Source organism: Thamnophis sirtalis, unplaced genomic scaffold (assembly GCF_051295495.1).
Source record: "Thamnophis sirtalis isolate CommonGarterSnake01/CBP01778 unplaced genomic scaffold, rThaSir2_p1.2 scaffold_14, whole genome shotgun sequence".
NCBI classification, from domain to species: Eukaryota; Metazoa; Chordata; class Lepidosauria; order Squamata; family Natricidae; genus Thamnophis; species Thamnophis sirtalis.
The window spans coordinates 16,428,880-16,451,259 of NW_028261394.1; the positions used below are offsets into that span (position 1 = coordinate 16,428,880).

Below are 22,380 nucleotides of genomic sequence, written 5' to 3' on the forward strand. Positions count from 1 at the left end.
TTCATACATGATTTAGATGAAGGAATAGAAGGGGAACTCACCAAATTTGAAGATGATACTAAGCTGGCAGGAATAGTTAGCACCCTAGATGATAGGCTGAAGATCCAGATGGATCTTAACAGACTTGAACACTCAGCCCTTTCAAACAAAATGAAATTCAACATAGAGAAAAATAAAGTCTTACACTCAGGCAAGAAAACCAAAAATACACAAATAGACATGGTGAAACCAGGCTTAATAGCATTGACTGTGAGAGGGATCTTGGAGTCTTGTTAGACAACCAGTTAAATATGAGTCAGCAGTGTGCATCCAAAAAAAGCCAATGGGAGTTGGACTAGATCAGCATTGGTGAATCTTTTCAGCAACGAGGGCCAAAATGGGAGCATATGGGCATATGCTGGAAACCAGAAAAGCAGCCACCTGGTGCACATTCCATGCCGGTAAGATGATCTTCCAGTTTCCAGCATGCGCACCAGTGGTGGGTTTCAATTTTTTTTAGAACCTCTTCTGTAGGTGTGGCCTGCTTTGTGGGAGTGGCTTGCTGGCCATGTGACTGGGTGGGAGTGGCTTGCCAGCCATGTGACTGGGTGGGAGTGGTTTGACAGTCATGTGATTGGGTGGGCATGGCCAACTTGTAAAATGTGGTGAAACTCACTTAACAACACTCTTGCTTAGCAACCAAAATGTTTCCTCAGAATTCTGGCATTTGAAGCACGCAAGTCTTAAAGCTGTCAAGTTACAAGACCGTTCACCCCTAACTCTTTACAAAAAAAAAAAAAAAAACCAGGGGTGTTCAAACTTGACAGCTTTAAGACTTGTGGACTTCAACTCCCAGAATTCCTCCTCTCACTCTTCATCTTGATGATGTGCGGATGGGCAAGGGGAGAGAGCTGGGATCAGTTCTAAACGGCACGTTAGATTTGTGGAACCTCTTCTATAGAAGAGGTTACAACTGGCATGAACCTACCCCTGATGTGCACCAGCTACCTGGTTTTCCGGTTTCTGGCACGAACATATGCATGAAGACCAGCTGCCCAGTGCACATGTTCACACCAGAAACCAGCATGTGCATGCACAGCAGGCGACTGCTCTTCTGGTTTCCAGCACTCCCGCGTGTGGGAAGACCAGCTGGCCAGTGTGATGGAACTCGGAAGAGCAACAGGCAATGGCTCACATGGAATGGAGAGATGGCTCTGCATACCACATCTGGCATGCAAGCCATAGATTCACCATCATGGGACTAGGTGATCTGCAAGGTCCCTTCCAACTCTGTTAATCTAATCTAAGGTCAGATCTTGCAGTCTTCTGACCATAGTAGTAGGACCATGAAGCTACCTGTACGTGACAGTTGTTTTTCCTCTGTTGTTCAAGGGTCTATTCCAACCAGGAGCCTATATGGTCCCCAGGCTGGGAGAAAAATACTGCAAAGCACCTGAGTCAATTTAAAATTGATCCCCCCCCCTTCTATTTTGGTTAGAAGCAAGTGCAGTTTAGTGACATGGGAAGTGGCTGGTTGTGAAACCATTGTTTGCACAAGGGCAGGTCACAGAAAGATCGGCCAATGTTTCCTTCCAGCTATGGATTTTTGCTTTAAAAAGCAGGCTACATCTTTCTTGAACGCTTGCTTTGAACAATTAATTAATTAGCAGAAGCTTGGAAAAGATTATTTCTCATGAGCTCTAGAAAAAGTGCAAAGGAGAGCAACCAGGATGATTAGGGGACTGGAGAGTAAAACATATGAAGAACGGTTACAGGAACTGGGCATGGCCAGTCTAGTGAAGACCAGGGGAATCTTCCAATATTTGAGGGGATGTCACAGAGAGAAAGGGGTCAAGCTATTTTCCAAGGCACCTGAAGGCCAGACAAGAAATAATGGATGAAAACTGATCAAGAAGAATCGACCTGGAAATAAGGAGAACTTTTCTGAAAGTGAGAAGAATCAACCAATGAACAGAAGTTGCCTTTGGAAGTTGTGGAGCTTCATCCCTGGAAGCTTTCAAGTAGAGACTGGACTGCCATCTGTCAGAAATGAGGTAGGGTCACCTGCTTGGGTTAGGGAGTTGGACTAGATGACCTATAAGGTCCCTTCCAACTCCGTTAATCTGTAACTGTATCACTCAGCATTACTCCACCTACCCCTTACCAAAGGATGCTCACTGAGTGAGGTTGGTGGGGGTGATGCTTTGCCTCCCGCTAATCAATGAGGGACCAACAGATTAATCTCATTTATTTTAAAAATTTTTTTAAAAAGAAACACTTCAAGGTATGTCTTTAAAGGTATGTCACTATAGGTGGTCATCAATTTACAACTTACAACAGTTCATTTAGTCACAACGACACTTTAAAAGGGGGACTCATGAACATTTTTCACACTTAGGACCATTTCAGCCTCTCCATGGTGACTCCAAGTACTCAACCTTGACAAAAGATTTACCATATGCGTAACTAACTGCTAAGCATTTAGAGGTGCTACAAAGAGTCATGGTGGTACAGTGGTTAGAGTGCAGTACTGCAGGCTACCTCTGCTGCCTGCCAACTGCTTGCAAATTGGCAGTTCAAATCTCATCAGGCTCAAGGTTGACTCAGCCTTCCATCCTTCCGAGGTGGGTAAAATGAGGACCCAGATTGTTGGGGGCAAGAGGCTGACTCTGTAAACTGCTTAGAGAGGGCTGTAAAGCACTGTGAAGTGGTATATAAGTCTACGTGCTATTGCTATATTGGACTTAATGTCCCTCTCCATCTCGCCTTATCTTGTTTGACGAAGTACCACCAAGTTTCCAGAAATTCATGCAATACTTCTTTTCTTGGTTTGTGACTTAGTCTTGTGCAAATCTAGATGCTGTAGTATGTAAAGCTTAGAAACTTTCACTGATTCGCCCATTATGAATTAGTTAATAAAACAAAAATTTAATCTTATGTATCAATTCAGCCATTAAAATGGGTGTTTTTTTTCTCAATGGTAAATTAAAGACTTGTAGACTTCAACTTCGGTATTTGGTAATTCAGTGGCCAAGACGCTAAGCTTGTCAATCAGAAAGGTTGGCAGTTTGGTGGTTCGAATCCCTAGCGCCATGTAAAGGAGTGAGCTCCTGTTACTTGTCCCAGCTTCTGCCAACCTAGCAGTTTTAAAGCATGTAAAAATGCAAGTAGAAAAAATAGGAACCACCTTTGGTGGGAAGTTAATATAGTTCCATTCAGCTTTGGCGTTTCATCATGCTGGCCACATGAGCATGACAATGTCTTCAGACAGTGCTGGCTCCTCAGCTTTGAAATGGAGATGAGCACACTCCTTAGAGTTGGGAACGACTAGCACATATGTGCAAGGGGAACCTTTACCTTTTACCTTTATCTTTCAACTTCACCTTTACCTTTATAATTCAACTTCCAGAAATCCCCAGGTAGCCCAATATTGGAATACAAGTTTTGGCCCAAAGACTCTCAGTTGTAACATTGGAACTGACCTCTGAACAAACCTAGATAGGATTGCTCTGTAGCTGACAACCACATAATTAATCTAAAATTCACTTTCATCCTCCGTTTCCTAAGGGGAGTGAGCAGAATGTATGTACAATCCATCAGTGAACAAATGCATGAGGAATTCTCTCTCTCTCTCTCTCTCTCTCTCTCTCTCTCTCTCTCTCTCTCTCTCTCTCTCTCTCTCTCCTCCCTCCCTCCCTCCCTCCCTCCCTCCCTCCGTGTGTGTGTGTGTGTGTGTGTGTGTGTGTGTGTTGCTCCTCCCTGGTTGCAAACCTTTTTTCACTTGGTAGAAGAAGTATTTCACCCATTATATGACATATTGTTTAAATTCGGAAAACAAGCAATCAGGGAAAGTTCAGAGGAGTTCACCTGCAAAATATTTGAAGTTTGATGGCTTTGTCCTTTCTTTCTCATTTTGAAAAGCACAATATTATGTGCAGATAGGTTTTGTTTTTTTAAATCTCTCCTTGCCATGTATTTTTCACAAAATATTTTGATAATGAGTTGCATTAAACTCCTACCTTTTATTTATACAATAAATTATTCCTGTTTTTTATCAGAAACGATGGATGGATGGATGGGAAGGAAGGAAGGCAGGAGAAGAATTTCCTAGAAGTATGTAAATTTCAGGAAAAGGGAGGGAGGGAGGGAGAAAGAAGGAAGGAAAAAGAGGGGAGGAAGGAAAAAGGAAGAACAGAAGGAAAAAAGGGAGGGAGAGAGCATGGAAGAAAGGAGAAGAATATCCTAGAAGCATGTAAATTTCAGGAAAAGGGAGAGAGGGAAGAAGGAAGGAAGAGAGAAAAAAGGGAGGAAGAGAGGAAGAGAGGAAGGAAGGAAGAAGGAAAGAAGGGAGGGAGGAAGAAAAAAAGAAAGGAAAAATGGGGAGGGAGAAAAAAAGGAAGGAATGAAGGAAATACAGTAGGAAGGAAAAAGAAGGGAGGGAGGGAGAGAGAAAAGAAGGAAGGAAAAATGGGAAGGAGGGATGAAGGGAAGGAAGGAAGACAGATTGGGACATATACTGAATAACATGTTTTATTGTTCTGGAAAAGAAAAAGGAAAAGCAAGATAATTTTATCAGAATAAGGGACTGCTTAAGGCAAGGGAGACAGAATGCAAGGGGGGGAAAGAGAAGTGACAATAAAAGACTTCATTTTATGTTAGTGTTTCCTTTCTTCCTTTTGTGTCTGCCTGTATCTAGGCTTTCAATCCCCCCTCCTTTTCCCTTTTCCTTTTTTTCCCCATTATAAATTAATTTTGGTTGTTCACTCTAGCAGTCATATCCGAGTAGCAGAAGCTTTATGATACCGTGCCACCACATCGACTTTTTCAGCCTAAGAAAGACACCCTTCTTTGTGAGTCCCAAGTGTGTGTGTCTGTCTGTCATATTGTGCATTTTTATTTTAATTATCGTTTGGGGGGAAATTTAACAAGGTGCTGTGGGGTGGAGCAGGTTAAGATATCTGCGCTTTGGTGGAGAAAAGGTTTGTAGTCATAGCAGGCCATGTCCCATGGATTAGAGTGGGTTGCAGTGAGATTGTTAATGTGTCCTGTTGTATGGGCGGGTGGGTGTTTTTACAAGAAGCCTTTTGAAAAAAATGTTTGCACTTCTTATTAAACAACAGCTAACTACTTTTGAAGTTAAGAGTGATTTGCCTGTAATGCAGGAATCCTCTGGTGTTCTGTTTGAGTTTTAGTTCAATAATGGCTGGAAGGGGAGGGAGACAAAATAAAATGTAAAGGAAAATGTGTGCTGTGAGAATATAGCAGCAATTTCAGACAGAAGACCCAGCAATATGTGAAATGCTGATCGTTTGAGATAAACGCTTGAAATCTTGCAATCCTTGCACCGAATCTTCCATTCCTGGGTATCAATGTTAGCTTCTTCTGTTCTGTACAGATAACTTTTTTTCCTTCCCAGTTCTTTTAAGTTTCTGAGTTCCTTCTTAAAATAAAACCTTGGGAAGGAGAGGACAGGAAGGAAATCTTCAACTGAAAATGTCTAAATTCTTTTGATTAGCATTAGTGCCCCCCCCCCCCGCATCCTTTTGCTCCTGTATGGAAAGAAAAGGAAGAGGGTGAAATTTGACCTCAAGGACAAGTTTTATGCATAAATTTCATTTGCAGCCACATCCGTTTGATTACATGAAGATTAAGTTGGGCTGCTAATGAATAATTATTACTCCATAAAATAAAGAGAAGACAACAGATTTTAGTGGAGGGACTCTGATTCCAGGAAGGCATATCTATTACTTATAAGTTTAAAAAGTAGCACTAGTAGTAAATATTAGGGTTTTTTTCCCTGGATGACTAATGGTATTTGTTCACCTAACCTGACAGAATTGCCTCTTGTAATGGATAGGTCTTAGGGGCCACCTTTAATCATCTTTAATAAGAGGAATTTACTTATGTGGGTCTGTTTTGGATTCTTTCTTCCTGAAGACAGGAGGGAGACAGAGACAGAGACAGAGAGACACAGAGAGAAAGGGGGTACAGAGAGAATAAGAGAAAGGAGAGAGAGAGAAGCGAAAGAGAGAAAGGGAGGGAGGAAAGAGAGAACGAGGGAGTACAGAGAATGAGAGAGAGAGGAGAGAAAGAGAGATAATGGGAGAGATGAGAGAGGGAAAGGGGAAACAGAGAGGAGAGAGGGGGAGAAAGAAGAGAGAGAGAGAATGTGTGTGAGAGAATGAGAGAGAGGACAGAGAGGAGAGAGAAGAGAAAGGGAGGAAGGAGAGAGAGAATAAGGGGGGTACAGAGAATGAGAGAGAGAGGAGACAGAGAATGAGATGGAGGAGAGAGAGAAAGGAGGGAGAGAGAGAGAGAAATGGAAATGGAAATGGAATTTGCCATACCATGATTTTTATTCCTTATAACCCTTAAAGATTCAACTGCAGTGCCTAATCTAATTTTTCACCATGGTTAATGGTCTTTTACAAGCTCCTGTGAAAATGCAAAGGCTGGTGGGAGGAGCTTGTGGGAGGTGATGGGAAATAAAATCTCTCTCTCTCTCTCTCTCTCTCTCTCTCTCTCTCTCTCTCTCTCTCTCTCTCACACACACACACACACACACACACACACACACACGGAGGGAGGGAGGGAGAGAGAGAGAGGGAGGGAGGGAGGGAGAGAGAGAGAGATTAATACAAATACAGACACAAACACGCACAGAGACCCTCGCACCTTTTTCCGTCTCTGAAACGCTGGCCTCTACATTCAGCCCACCACTCAGCTTTTTTGATAGCCTCTCCTAGAACTGTTTGTGTTTCTAATGACCGCAACCCTCACTGAAACAACGAATTGCTTCGGCTTGTGTGCCCCATCCAGAATTCTTTAGGGCGTTTTGGCCACATCCAAGAACAGAATCCCAAGGGGTCTCTTCCTTGGAGAAGCCAACTTTCTTGTCCACCTGAACCCGGATTTTACCTCCCGCCTCCTCCCATCTGCTTCCCCCGAAAGGGTCCATTGCCTTTCGGCCTGTCCAAGGCCCGCCACTCGCCCAACGAAATATCCGATCTGGCTTGCGGTGGAGGGGGGGTTAACCCACGACCGTCTTTCCAGCCCCAGCTGGGCACTGACATTAATTTGCTCCAAACATCAGGCCGGTGGTGCAATATATCTTGCCCTCTCTCCCTGTCCCCCCCCCCCACACTCTTTTCCCTCTTCCTCTCTTTGCCACTCTCTGGGGGCGTTTAAAAAAAAAACCCATCACCACCGCGCAATTGTTTGAATTTGGGTGGGAGTGGGCTCGAGTGCCCCTCCTGTCTTGGGACCCCCTTAGACAAATGAGAGGAACCGTCGTTTCAATCCGTGGGAGCAGAAAAAGGGGCTTTGATTTGTCCTCCGCGGCTCTCGCTCCCGTACAAGAGAGCAGCGAGTGTGCAAGCGGGCTCTGTGTTTGTCCGTGCGTGCGTGTGTGTGTGTGTGTGTGTGTGTGTAGCAAAACCCTTCATGCGCTGGGTGACATTGTGGGGGAATCTTGTTCGGAGGCTGTAGGCGGCTTTCTCTCACACGATTAAAACCGCTCGCTTTCACCGGCTCGCTTCCCTCCCCCCCTTTCCTCTTTTCCCCCCCCTAAATTTTCCCTCTCGGGTTTTTTCTTCTTCTCTTTTTGCCTTCGCTTCGCTTTGGGGAGGGGGGGATAAAAAAAGGGGGGAAAGGAAAGAAAAAAGAAAAACACAATTGTGAGCCAATGGCCTTGACTTGAGAGAGACGCCCGGCGTGGAAGGCTTTGCACACTCGGGAGGGGGGGTGGAGAGCCTCACACACAAACCAATACCCGCCCTCCTCATCCTCATCTCTGATCTTCATAACACCCCCCACCCCACCCCGCAAGAAGAGTGTGGCGGGGCAAGGGTGCGTGCACGCGCGCGCGCGCTCGCCCCCTCTATCCCTTTCTCTCTCTTTTTTTTTCTCTCTCTCGCGTGTCTTGAAGGGGGGTGTTCTTTTTGTTTTGATTTTCTCGGCTGGAAGAAAGCCCCCCACCCACCCACCCTCCCCGTTCCCCTTTGGAGAAAGTGAGCGGCGGCAGTTTTACAGGGGAAGAGAGCAGGAGAGAGGGGGAGAGACACAGAGAGAAAAAGAGACAGAGGGGAAAGAACGCGTCCTTTTTCTTTCTTTCTTTTTCTTTCTTTTTCTTTCTTCTTTCTTTCTTTCTTTCTTCTCCCTTTCGGCGCTGAGGCAGGATTAGCCTCTCCTCATGCAAGCCCCCTCACTTGTCGTCCGCCGAGTGGAGAGTGGCAACATGCAACATCCTCTGACAGGGACAACTTGCGTGGCACTTCCGAATGTGGGTATGTGTCCCCAGCTCTCCTGCGCCTTGACTCTTATGTACTTACAGCAGGTAAGTCCATAAGGAACTTTTTCCCTCTCTCCTCTCTCCTCCCATTCTCTCTCTTTCCCCCCTTCTCTCTCTCACACACACATTTCCTAAACACAACACACACACACACACACACGCACACACACGCACGCATACAGACAAAAACCTGCCCCTCTTTACTTAGCTACCTTCTCTACCCCTTCCCTGTCTTTCCCGCGACTCTCGGACGGATGGAAAGAAAAAAAAAACAGCTTTCTGCCTGAATGAAGTGTATAATTGCCCCTGTCTTGCAGAAACTGCGCCCCTATGCATGTGTGCACATTAATAAGAGTAATCCGTTGGGAGGGTTGAAATTGGAATCCCGCTCTTCCATCTTCTTAGTCCCTTAACTGTGCCTTAAATATGTACGGTTTGGGAAAGTTTGAGGGTGATTTTTTTTTTTCTGGATTTTTTCCCCTGCCCCGCTGCTTTTCCTATGCATTCGTTGTTGTTGTTTTTCACACGGAATTAATAAAGATGTTGTTTTTGCTACTTAAAAGGGTTTTGGCAAGGGGTACAAAAAAAGGGAATTTAATGAAATGAAAGAGGTGTCGGAGGGAAACTTTATCTTACTCCGACACGCCGGCAGCCCGTCTAACCCAGAGACACGAGCTGATTATTCCGACCGTCCTCTGAAGTTTTTAACTCTTGCAAATGTCGACGAAAACCGCTCGCGGTGGTCGAGTTCTTTGTTGAAAAGGAGGCGCGGTTGGAGGGCAAGCGAGAGTCTATTGAACAGGCGAAAGACGCGGGCGCCCTGAACATTTGAGAAGTTGGTTGGGTTTCGTGGATGAGGCGTTTGTCAACCTGCGATTTGTCAGCGCGCGCGTGTGTATGTATTTTTCTCCCTCTGAATTAGGCTGCCTACTTGACTTATTTTTTAAGCGGCGTCTTCTTTCTAGCAAACCTTCTTCGGGCGCGGATGGAGCTTTTCAGGTCTTGGGGGTGAAATCACAGGAACAAGGGGGGCGGGGAGGACTGAAAAGTATGAAAGCAAAGCTTCCAAGTCCGTTTATTTAAAAGTAATCCAATAGAAAGAGCTTTCTCGCTAGCCAAGGTGCTGAAACATTCTGTCTGCGCCCACAATAGTGCGTGACCATGCATGCATGCATATACATGCATACATACATACGTACGTATGTATGTATATGTGTATGTGTATGTGTATGTGTATGTGTATGTATATGTATATGTATATGTATATGTATATGTATATGTATATGTATATGTATATGTATATGCTGGTCTATATACTGTGTGTGTGTGTGTATACATATATACTTTTCTCTCTCTCTCTCTCTCTCTCTCTCTCTCTCTCTCTCTCTCTCTATCTATCTATCTATCTATCATCTATCTGTCTGTCTGTCTGTCTGTCTGTCTGTCTGTCTGTCTGTCTGTCTGTCTATCTATCTATCTATCTATCTATCTATCTATCTATCTATCTATCTATATATAAGTTATGTTTGTGCTGATAAATCTCTCTCTCTCTCTCTCTCTCTCTCTCTCTCTCTCTCTCTCTCTCTCTCTCTCTTCTATATATATATATATATATATATATATATATATATATATATATATATATATATAGATATAGATATAGATATAGATATAGATATAGATATAGATAGATAGATAGATATATAGATAGATAGATAGATAGATAGATATAGATAGATAGATAGATAGATAGATAGATAGATAGATAGAGACATACACACACATACACACACAATATCTAGATTTTGCAAAGCATCACCCCTGCTCCCTACTTTAGTGAAGGGGGACCCTAAATTTCCAGAAGCCAGATTAAAATAGATTGTCATGCAAATGAAATTAATTGCATTTATTCTGTGGAGGGTGTCCTCTCTTCCCCCCTCCCTTTTTTGTGAGTTTTACTAAAGCTCAGCAGAACCATAGGGACTGTGACTCTTAGCTATTAACCCTCAGCTCTTAGGATAGTTTAAATGACTTATGTTCTTGTGTGCTGAAGTTTCTCCCTTTGTTCCTCTCTCTTTAATGTATTTATCTTTGGGGATAAGCAAGCAATGTTCTGATGCTTCTTCCCTGCCTAGTGACAGTCTTCTTGTTAAAATAAAATTGAATTGATCATAGATCTCCTTATAGGAGGGCAGTTTTAAGCTCAGCAGCTTAAAAGAAATCAACTCTTGTGTGTTTGTTGTGCTGCGATCTGGCTCTTACCCGAAGAAATAGATTCAGGATTGAAGGAACTAATTGAGTGTTAAAAGATTCATCATTATAATCTAGACAGTCTCATGTATATGGGTGGATTTCCGTGTGTCAGAATCCCTCTCTCTCTTTTACACACACATGTGTGTGCTTGTTTCTGTGTGTTCTTTTTTTTTAAAGGGTCTTAGTTACAGGTCTTAATGTTACTGTCACACTTTCTGTGTGCCATCTTTAAAAAAAGACTGTAGGAAAGATTTGTGCATTTCTGTATGGACATGCTTATGTTTTCCTATGTTAATTTAGGGAGGGGGGAGGGAGGGAGGAAGGAAGGAAGGAAGGAAGGAAGGGATTGTTCCTAGTGTTTTATTTTCCTTTATTTTCTTTAAACACGCATTTAAATATGAAAGTGATAAACTTTAATCTGTGTGCACAAACTACAAGATCACATAATTATGAGGAAGATGATGAAACAAAAAAAAAGATGAAGAAGGCTGGGGAAGCAATTCCTTCATCTTATACTGGTTTGGGAAGCGTTTATGAAACTGTAGTCCCAGCATAATAAATTTCCCCAATTTAAGAAAATATACACGGGCCTTGGGTGAACTGCTCACAATTCTTTTAGGGGTCTTTTATGGCATGGGGCTAATTTTAGGGTCTTCTCTGCAGCCAGAGACAAAAGCTGAGAAGCAATTTTAATGTGCTTTTATGTTGTTCCTTGAAGACTCTCCCTTCTTTAGCTCTTGGCGTGGGCTCAATCTCTGCAGCAGAAGATTGTGTCATTAACACTTTTTAAATCAGGCTTTAATTTTTTATTCTATTCTATTTTATTTTCATGTAAAGGTATGCCGAGAGAAAAAGAACAGCAGTAGTTAGTTAGCTGTTTTGAATGTCCTAACGCACAGCCATGAATACAGTTATGAACCCATGACTTGGAGATTTCTTCCCATATCTAGTGAATCCTTTCCTAAGAGTTGTAGATGTTTAGATATCTACACCTTTCTCATCTGAATCTGTGGCTTTTTATTTACTGCTTTAGAGTCTTGTAGAGGGAGAAGACGAATGGAAGAAGCTGTAAACTGGCCAGAGCATGATCCAAAACGGGGTTATTTATACCTCTGGCCAATTTTTTCCCCTTGGTTGTACTTTAGTGCTGAACGAGAGATCTATCAGTCCTGGCAATGTGACACTCAAGTAATTTCTTTCCATATTTAACCAGTTCTCCTTGTTAAACCGTTCTCCTCACCTCATGTGCTGGTCACCTCCCCTGAACAGCTTCCAGATCCAAATTACTTTTCTAGGTTCTCTTATTCAAACATGGGGGAAGCTGCCATGCAACAAGGCTTGTTAAAGCATGTTTTGTGTTGAATTTGATGGAGCTTCCGCAAGAATATGAAGACCACAGTAGCAACGAAGGTTCACTCCAATGCAGTCATTCTCCATCCCTCTCCCCCTCTCTTTCTCTAATACTGGATCAGAGTTTTAGGAATATCCCATTTTGAAAGAGTTTGAAAACCCTTGCCATGGAATAAAGCTAGCATTCGAAGTTTATTGAATCAATTGTTGTTGGTTTTTTCCTGGATACTTTTCCTATGCAACCATTGCTAATATGCCTAGAACATTCTGCAGTTTGCAGCTAGGGAATTCCTACTCTAAGCTGGAAAGGTTTCCCATCAATAACCTTTTTTCATCCCCCATGCCTTTCACAGACACACTTGGAATAACAATCACCCGAAAAAACATGAATTAAGCTTTTGCCAAACTTCCTGCAGAATTGTACTTTCTAGTTGGCACTCATTCATTGTTACTAACAAATGTATGAAATCAATTTCTTTTTTCCCCTGCAAAGGGGAAAAAAATATCAGCACTTTCCCAATCTCCTTTACGCATATAACTTATATAAACCTACCCTAATCTGCTAGTTTACATCACCCTGACAGCTGGGCAATTCAATTCCTTTTGTATTCTTGATGCAGAATTATGGGATTTTTAGTCTTCTGTCTGTGGGTTAACTAGATGCAGAACACTGAACACCATAAATTTGATGTACACTTTAAAAAAATTGATATGGCTTTCACGGATTTAATTTGATTTTGTGCATGAAACCACGGAACGCTATTCTGATTTTCTTAGATGTGAAGAAACATTTACCGGTTATATATAAATTTTCTTCCTTTGTCTCTAGAGAATCCATGAGCTAATGAGTCCACTCTGGGAATTTTTTTCTCTTTCTGTTTTCTTCAAATACTGGTACATCACTTGATGAACAAAACTTGCCATGGTTCAAAGATTCTCTATGCGGTCAGGGAATTATTTCTTAGAGGTCTCCATAAAATTGCTTATCTTTTGCACTAACGACAATCTATATTTTCTTTAGATTATCTAATATGTTCTTGTTGAAGAGGAAAGCTCTTTGGTAGACACAAGCAATTCAAACAGATGTATCAGGAGGTCTGATGGGGCTAAACAGTTTGAATCATATGTTTTTGCTGTAGGCCTTCTCTGGGTTACTGGAAAAAAATCACAAGCAAAAGCTCTTTATTAAGAGGGACAGGAAAAAGTAAAAAAAAAAACCCAAAACCTTGTGTTAATTTCCACAAAGAGGAACTGTTCATAAGCATTTGAGCTGATTTTTTGGGGGGGTGGGGTGGGGAACAATCTTGCCAAATTTAGCACCAAAACAGAAATGCTTAATCTCAAGAAAGTGTCCCAGATTACAAAGGAGTTTCATTTCAGCTGAACACATATAGGATTATAGAAGTTGTCTTTAGCATGATACCAAAAATATCATTGGGCATAAAAGATATTTGAAACAAGTATTGTCTCTGTAAGAATCTTTAAATCTCAAAATGAAATTTTATTATCTATCTATCTATCTATCTATCTATCTATCTATCTATCTATCATCTATCTATCTATCTATCTATCTATCTATCTATCTATCTATCTATCTATCTATCTATCTATCTATCTTTTCTCACCTCCCTTTTTTCATCTGTCTATATCTATCTTATCTTATCTTATCTATCTATCTATCTATCTATCTATCTATCTATCTATCTATCTATCTATCTTTTCTCATCTATTATCCATTTATGTCTGTCTGTCTGTCTGTACACACACACACACACACACACACACACACACACACACACACACACACACACGTCTCTCATCTATCCATCTTCCTTCCCCAGAGGATCAGGATTTCCAAATATCCCATCTCCATAGAATTCCTTACAATAGGCTCCATTTTGATTCATGTGCTAGCTTTCATATTTCTATTACTCTATGTATGTGGGACTCTACCCTCTCTCCTTCAAGATCTTTTAGATATCTGAGATCTGAGCTGTCTTTATAAAGCAGACAAGACACATAAGTTTTCAAAAACTGATGGAAGTTAGTTGAGATATTGTGTTCCTTCTATCTATTCTTGGAGTTTGGCAATTCATCTCAACCCAGCCAGGAATCTTTAATATATACTATGTAGGTCACCCATTGTTATGCTAGGCACCCAATCTTCCAAAATTTAATTATCCTTCTGACTATCTATCTATTCATTAATAATTGAATAAAGTAGATTATTGATATATGGTTACATTAAAAACAGTAATTATATTATTCTAATGTGATTAGAATATAGTTACTTGATGAAAACCCACCAGTCATGCCAACAGAGCACAATAATAATATAGATTATCTACAACTCAGTGGAGCAGATAAAAAACAAACAAACAAGAATGAATTAAAAAAAAACAGGATAGCAGATCTTAAATCATAAAGGGAGAGAGACATATAAAGGCAGATTAAAACATTATATTGTGAAGGCAGAATAAAATATATTGTTTTAACTACATCATTATATACCATTATACATTAAAGTATTTGTCAGTACAAAAATAGATTGGTGCTCAGAAGAGAAATGAGGACATTATCTGGAAATTTTTAATTTAATCATTCTGAAATTGGAGACAGCACCAAAAAGTCACTCCTCCTCCTCCCTCTTCCTCCTCCTTCTTCCTCTTCTTTTTCCTCCCACTCTTCCTTCCTCTTCCTCCTTCCTCCTTCTCCTTCCTCCTCCTCCTTCCTCCTCCTCCTTCCTCTTCTTCTTCCTCCTTCCGCTTCCTCCTCCTTCTTCCTCCCCCTCTTTCTCCTCCACTCCTCCTTTCTCTTCCTCCTCCTTCTTCCTCTTCCTCTTTCTCATCCTCTTCTTCTTCCACTATCTCTCATGATCTATCTATCCATCCATCCATCCATCTATCCATCCATCCATCATCCATCTATCGCCTATCATCTATCTACACTATCTGTCTGCCTGTCCGTCCATCCATCCACCCACCCACCCACCTACCTACCTACCTACCTACCTACCTACCTACCTACCTACCTGTCTTAGAAGGAAGATAACTAAATTATTCCCATTGATCTCTCATAAGTCATGGATAGCTGATGCAGAAATACCATGTTTTCCCGAAAATAAGACAGGGTCTTTCTTTTTACATACAAAAAATGGCTTGGGCCTTATTATGAGGGGAGGGTTTACTGTTTTGGGGTTGCCAGGTGGCTGCTCTCTTGCAGGCGGGCTCCCAAAGAGCCTGGCACAGCCTCATGGATAAATGGCTGTGTTGCAACAGCACAACACAACAGCCATGAAGCGACCATGCTCATGAGCAGCCACCTGGCAAACCCCCTTTCCAGCTGGGCACAGCACCATTCACTGACCTAGGGGTATTGCCAAGCCGCATGAGCGCCTGTTCACCTCTGCCTGGCTCCTGCAGTTTGGCGCCTTCAAAATACCAGTGAATGGTGCTCTGCATGGCTGGAGAGGGGGGTTATGCGAGCGACTGTTCCACTGTCACTCACGTGCCTCCCAGCCTCACAATGCCCTGGTCCAAGTCTCCCTGCAGAGCCAGGGCACCTCCGCTGCCATCGTCACCGCCATCCTAGCATGGCTTTCTTGGTGGCTTCCAAACCAGTGGCCGCTCTGGGCATATGCTGTATGGTTGTATGCTCTGCTGACAGCCAGCTCACAACCATAGAGCATACGCCCAGAGTGGCATCTTTGGGATACCGCTAGGTTGGTGAGCAGTGCTTTGTCTGGTCAGAGGTGGGGGGTTGTCCAGGGGGCTTATTTGCGGGGGAGGGCTTATATTTTTGCCCACCAGAAAAATGTGCCATGGCCTTATTATCAGGACATGTCGTATTTTCGGGGAAACACGGTAGATGTTCTATCAATATCTTCAGCTAGTTTCAGTTAACTGGAGGCTACTATCAGCAATCCACAAGAAACTTACTCTGGTCCCTTGTAAAAAGAAAAAAAGAAAGAAAATTCTTGTAGTTCTGCTTTGCACTAACAGAGAGTTCACGTTCAAGTCCTTTTCATAACAAAGCAATGGCATTGCCAATATCATGCAATTGGTAGATTTCCTCCCAGTTAATGATGATGCATTTGGTTTGTTTGAAATGGTGAAGTGATTTGTGCAAAGGGTAATTTGTCTTAAATGGAGCCATTTCTCATGCCGGACACCAGGAAATCGAAAGCAATTGAACTAAAACTTCAATATCAACCTGTTTTGTCTTTAACTAGATAGTAGTTCATAGTGGAGATATTGAATCAAGAAAAAAAAATCATATTGGAGAAATCGGTTTCTTTCTTTCTTTTACTGATTATAGTAAAAGGGTAAAATATTCAGCCTTCTATATAGAGATGATTGTATTATTTTAAAGAATAACATTTTTTAATATGTTATTTCTAAAGTTTTGCAAAATACAAGGAGCAGGGAGAAAAAAAAATACCTGACTGCCAAAACCTTTACCATTTAGATATTCTATCATTTTCTTTTTGCTAGTTTTGGAACTTTGTTTCCCCTCCCCTTCAAACAAGTACTTCCATTAAATCACCAGTGCAGAAGTTATTGTTTAACCAAAGCCACCACCACCACCACCTCCTCCTCCCTCCTCCTCCTCCTCCTCCTCCTCCTCCTCCTCCTCCTTCTCCTCCTCCTCCTCCTCCTCCTCCTCCTCCTCCTCCTCTTCCCCTTCCTCTTCCTCCTCTTCTCCTTCTCCTTCATCTTCTTTTTTCTTTTCCTCCTCCTCCTCCTCCTCCTCCTCCTCCTCCTCCTCCTCCTCCTCCTCCTCCTCCTCTCTCTTAGTTTTCATTCCCAACTAAGTCATAATGCAGGTATGATGGAAGTACTACTGGTGGGGATATCTTACAATTTGATTAAAGAAAAAATGAATGGATAAGTGGATGGATGAGAAGGAAGGAAGGGGAGAATGGAGATGGGGAAGGAAGGAAGGAAGGAAGGAAGGAAGGAAGGAAGGAAGGAAGATGTACAATTTCCAGGAAGAATGAAATTTTAGTGGTTCTGCTGGATTTAGTAATGTCTATGTATTCAAAGATGGTTTTTGGTTACCAGGAGAGTCAATGTTTTGGTGGATTCCAAATCACCCATACTTGGTTATGTGCTTTTTAGAGAAGGATAAGGAAACTTGCTGTATGCCATCTTACTTTAAAGAAGTTTTGGAAGGGTTGCTGTTGTAGGATAGAACAATCCAGTTGGGAGAATGAACTGGGACATGCAATGTTAGTTCCATTTCAGCTGCATTGATTGCCAATTTAACTCTCACCCAAGTTCAAAGTCATAAATAGTTTAGACTGAGCTGTTTGAAAGATCATCAATACTCATATGGTCCAGCTTCAGCCTTACAATTGCCCATGGAAACTCTACTAATATGTCTATCAATACAGCAAGTTCCGTTAGATTGGTGGAAAAAAAACCCGAACCTGTATGTAGTTGCCCAGTCCCTTACAGAATGACATATTGTTAGAGAACATGTGGCAGCTTATTGGCATCACAACTACACCCCCCCACCCATCTGTGACAGCTATCTAACTCCTCCAACTGTTTAGGCCAGTGATGGCGAACCTATGACACGCGTGTCAGTGCTGACACGCGTAGCCATTTGGGGTGACACGCACAGGATTTCATGCGATTCATCCTCGGCTCCTGCACGGCCGCCGAGGATGAAAGAATCTGTGCTGGAGGAACGGGGGGGGGGGGGGCGGGACGTGTGATCTCCCCCGCCCACACTCACTTACTGTATCGCCACCACCCCTTTCTGAGCGCATTGGCTGCTGGTAAGGCGTGTGTGCCGTGCGCACACACGTCATCAGCGCGGCGAGGGAGGACCCGCAGGAGAGGAGCGCGGGAACAGTGCGCGCCTCTCTCCAGTCAGGCCGGCACAGAGAGTCTACAAAAAAGTCACTAATAGGCAGGTTAGTTAAAGAATTCGCCCTCCCCCTCACTTATCTCAATTCACGGCAGGGCTGTGGAGTCTGCTGCTTCCAGCTCCACGTCCTCATCAACATGCCGCTCCGGCCCGCCCCCGCTATGAATATTCATATTCTTCGCCCTCGCGTCACTAGGAATATTCATAGCAGGGGCGGGCTGGAGCGGCATGTTGATGAGGACGTGGAGCTGGAAGCAGCCGACTCCACAGCCCTGGTTCACGGCACCCCAAACAAGTTCAATAATATCAAGGGCAACATACAAATCGACTGATGAACAAAGAAGTTACTAAGCAGGTATGTTAAATAATTTGTTTTTGGTTTATTAAATACAATTATATATTGCAATTATACATTTTTGTAGTTTAAACTATAAATTGCGCAAAATTATGTTTTTGTCAAAGTGACACACAACGCGAGTTATGCTCGATTTTTTGCCGATTTTTGACACACCACGCCAAAAAGGTTGCCCATCACTGGTTTAGGCAGATGTTTTTCCTCCAAGCTTTCTGCTCCTGGACATTTCATTACCAAACTAGGTAACATTTTCACCCTACTATCCATGTTACCTAGTTTGGTAGCGTAATATACAGGAGCCAAGCAGGAAGCTTGGAGGAAAAACCTCTAACCCTAAATCTATAACCGGAGCTACAAATATTTTCTACCATTTCTATCCAACTTTCTACCCCAAAGGTTTTTTTTTTCCAAGAGGCAACCAGACTTCCTTGTTTTTTTTCTTTGAAGGTATTTCACTTCTCATCCAAGAAGCTTCTTCAGTTCAGAAGAAGCTTCTTGGATGAGAAGCAAAACATCTTCAAAGAAAAACCAAGAAAGTCCAATTTCCTCTTGAAAAAGAACCTTTGGGAGAACCATGATCTGGATGATGGACAATCTTCATGGACTCCAACTGTGTAATTGTTTCTTCACCTACTGTGATCTTGACAAACCTCCTGTATGTATAAATCTAAATACATATAAACACATGACATGTATCTTTAAAAAAATATATTATTAGTTGGAATCCCCACACCCCCAGAATAAGTAATTCTCCTGATATGTATGATCTATCTGTTTAAATATCCATTTAAACAGATGGATCATACATATCAGGAGACATCAACCTGAATTCATGTCATCTTTAGTGTATTAGGTGTCTGGAATAGGCACCATCTATTTGCTTACATGGCAACGAGATGGGGCCATTTAAACCCCAATAATCTTGAAGAAAGTCTGCATAGTTTTTCAGACATGTGGCAAGATGTCTCAGTGTAGGTGAAATTATTTTGATATTTGATTTTATTGTGGGTATTTCTGCACTCCACCACCCCAAATGGCTCTGTGCAGCATATACTCTAGGGGGCTTGCTCATCTCCGTTTCAAAACTGAAGAGCCAGCGCTGTCTGAAAATGTCTCTCTGGTCTTGTGGCCGGCATGACTAAATTCTGAAGGCGCATGGAATGCTGTTACCTTCCCACCAAAGGTGGTTCCTATTTTTCTACTTGAATTTTCACGTCCTTTCGAACTGCTAGGTTGACAGCAGCTGGGACAAGTAACGGGAGCTCACTCCATTACGCGATGCTAAGGATTCAAACCGCTGAACTGCCAACCTTTCTGATCGACAAGCTCAGCGTCTTAGCCACTGAACCACTGTGTCCCTATTGTATACCCTAGGCAGAGTTTCATAACAACAGAACAAAGGAGAAAGCTGTAGAAGCCACAATGGGGCAGCCCACAAGATCAGACCCAAATGCAATTGGTGTCCACCTCATTGTGGAAGTTCATTCCGAAAGTGATGGTCCATATGTATTCTGTGTTATTTTACAGAAGGGATGACAACATTGGCAACTCCTGAGTGTTTGGAACATTTGACAGAACTCCTCATTCAGATGTAAGAGATGGCCAGATTGATTTTAGAGCAGGCATTCTTTGAATTAAACAGGCTCCAAACCACGCAGGATTTTAACCATCATAATCAGCACCTTGAATCTGCAACCAGAAGCCAAATGACAGCCACTAGAACCTCTAGAGTAGATGTTAGATATTATAGTATAGTATAGCCTTTATTGTCATTGTACATCATGTATGAAAAACAAAATTGGATTTAGCCTCACTGGTGCAATCCATGACAAAAAAAAATACAAACAACATAAAGAATATAAAGAATAATCCCTATGCAAGTAATTAGGGGAAAAGAAAAAGAAAGAAAAAGAAAAAACTAGTCATACATTTCCGCATGTACATGGAGTGATTGTGGTTGTGCTTAAGCCCAAGGATATAAACTATTTTTAAACCTATTTGTTCCACTGGCTATGCTTTGATGTCTTCTGCCTGATGGTAGAAGTGTGAAGAGACACTGACCAGGGTGGGAATCATCTCCTTACTTTGCTAAAGCAGCGAGACCTGGCGATGTCATCCAGCAGTGTTAAGAGGGCAACCAATGGCTTCTTGTGTCAAATTGATCACTCATCCCATAGGGGATATGTCCCATATTTCATACTAGGGGTAAAATCATGTCTTATACTAATCATGTCATATACAAGATTGAACTGGATTCATGTCAAATCTAAGATTCTGTTCTGGAAACTATCGGTCCCCCCAAATCATTAACTAATTTTATTCTCAGGTCTATTGCTCAAAGCATTTGAAGGTAAAATGTCAGGAATCAAAGCTATGACTTTTGTAACTTGTGCATGAAATGTATGTGTTATGACACTAGGCTCCAATTTACTCTGTCACAACATCTTAAAGAAACAAAACTTAAATTTGTCATAGACCATTTCTACAGGAATTTGGAATCCCATTTTGAAAACTGGGCATCAATTGATTGAATTTGATGGTTCAGTCAGTTATTCCCAATTCTAAACCTTTTTTGCTAGTATGATCTAACCAACATTTTCCCAGTGTCACCATAATTTGTGTCTTTTTCATCCAGTTTTACCTATCCTCATCAACAGATGCATTGCTGTCTATTTCAGCACCAATCTGCATGGAACCAAATGCTTTAAAAATGCCTTTAGTTGTAGAAATTTCCCTCACAGGAGATTCAGTCATTCATATCCTTCTTGCTATGGATACGGATCCCTTTACAATCCAAACTGACACTGAACATTCTTTAAAAAATAGATCCATGAAGATTTCTCACCCCCTGTTGTGGCCCGCCAACAGAGCTGGCAACAGTGAGGAGGTTGGGGAGGAACATGGGCCATGATGAGGGCTCTGTGTCAGAGGCAGAGAGGGGGCCAGGACCATATCCCAGTTATCAGCTGCCTTCAGAGTCAGACATCAGTGAGGAAGACAAACAGCTGGAGCCTGTTCCTAGTGTGCACATGCACAGAGTTGCCAGATGAAAGGAAAAGCTAACGAACAGGGGTCCACTTAGGAGTAAGGCCACAGGTGGACAATGAATGGCCCCTCCCAGAGGAAACAAAAGAGGAGCAAAAGGGGAGTGGAGTTTGCAGGAGAAATTAGTTCACTTAATTGGTTCGTGACTCTCCGAGACTCCTGGCCAAGTTCTGCAGATATCAACCTGTCAGCTCTCCAAGCCAGATAGCCTCGATCAGAACACACACACGCACACCCTTCCTTGTAAGATTCCAAATGTCTTGCACACTGGCAATCAATTGAGATTTCTCAAAGTTCGAGCTGAATGGAGAAATCATCTCTCCCCGATAATGCAAGCAAGTATGTGACAAAATAAGTAACCTACGTAAAATTAGGCAACTATAATCAGATAAAAATGCAATTTGAAGTATGTTTTTAGTTGTTCCACTGAAAGTGTCAATGAGAATGGGGGGGGGGACCTGAGGGGCCCATGGTGTGTCCAGGGTGAAATGTGCATTGGTACAAGAGGTGGTATTCAGCAGGTTCTGACCAATTCTGGAGACCCGGTAGTGGAAATTTTGAGTAGTTCAGAGAACCAGTAAATACCACCTCTGGCTGGCCCTGCCCCCATCTATTCTCTGCCTCCCGAGTCCCAGCTGATCAGGAGGAAATGGGGATTTTGCAGTATCCTTCCCCTGCCATGCCCACCAAGCCATGCCCACCAAGCCATACCCATCCACCCAACCACACTCACAGAACCGGTAGTAAAAAAAAAATTTGAATCCCACCACTGATTGTGATTTAATAAACTTAACCACTTGCATCCTCACAGGCAGTGTTGCTACACAAATACAAAAGAGCAGAGCTTGTATGATGTCAAGGTGCTTGTTTTGTCGTGTTGACCTCATTGGGGTGAGGAATAATCACCTGTGTTTCCCACCTATGACCTTCATGGCAAGATTCATCCTTCATCCTAAAGTTACAGAACATTTTTTTGTTGTTGTGGTTGGCTGGTCAGTTGGTTTTGTTTTTGTTTTATTTGATTGTACTTTGGTCTATTTATAATGATTCAGCTGCCAAGTGGGATGATCACTCCTGCCAAGATAAGACAGTTGACTTGACAAAATGTAAAACACAAAGCATTTTTCTTCCCAAAGCAAACAATAACAGTGCAATCGGCTGCAGAACGTTGGTCTAGAAGCCTTCCAAGATCTCTTTCAACTCTGTTATCCTGTATTCTGATTTTGACTAT

The 22,380-nt window shown here is 42.3% G+C and overlaps 1 protein-coding gene across 4 annotated transcripts in view; it reads left to right on the plus strand.

The window, feature by feature from the left end:
- Nucleotides 1-22,380, plus strand: part of RBFOX1 (RNA binding fox-1 homolog 1) — a 722,992-nt gene that overhangs the window by 167,712 nt on the left and 532,900 nt on the right. For 2 of the 4 annotated variants that reach the window (XM_087729106.1, XM_087729107.1), the window contains exon 1: nucleotides 8,002-8,314. The exons of 1 other annotated variant lie outside the window; for it this stretch is intronic. In XM_087729106.1, the coding sequence (XP_087585232.1) occupies nucleotides 8,171-8,314 (144 nt within the window). In that variant the 5' untranslated portion in view covers nucleotides 8,002-8,170. Of the gene's footprint in view, nucleotides 1-8,001; nucleotides 8,315-22,380 lie in introns of those variants that run through there. One more of the 4 variants, XM_087729105.1, reaches the window with a different exon arrangement.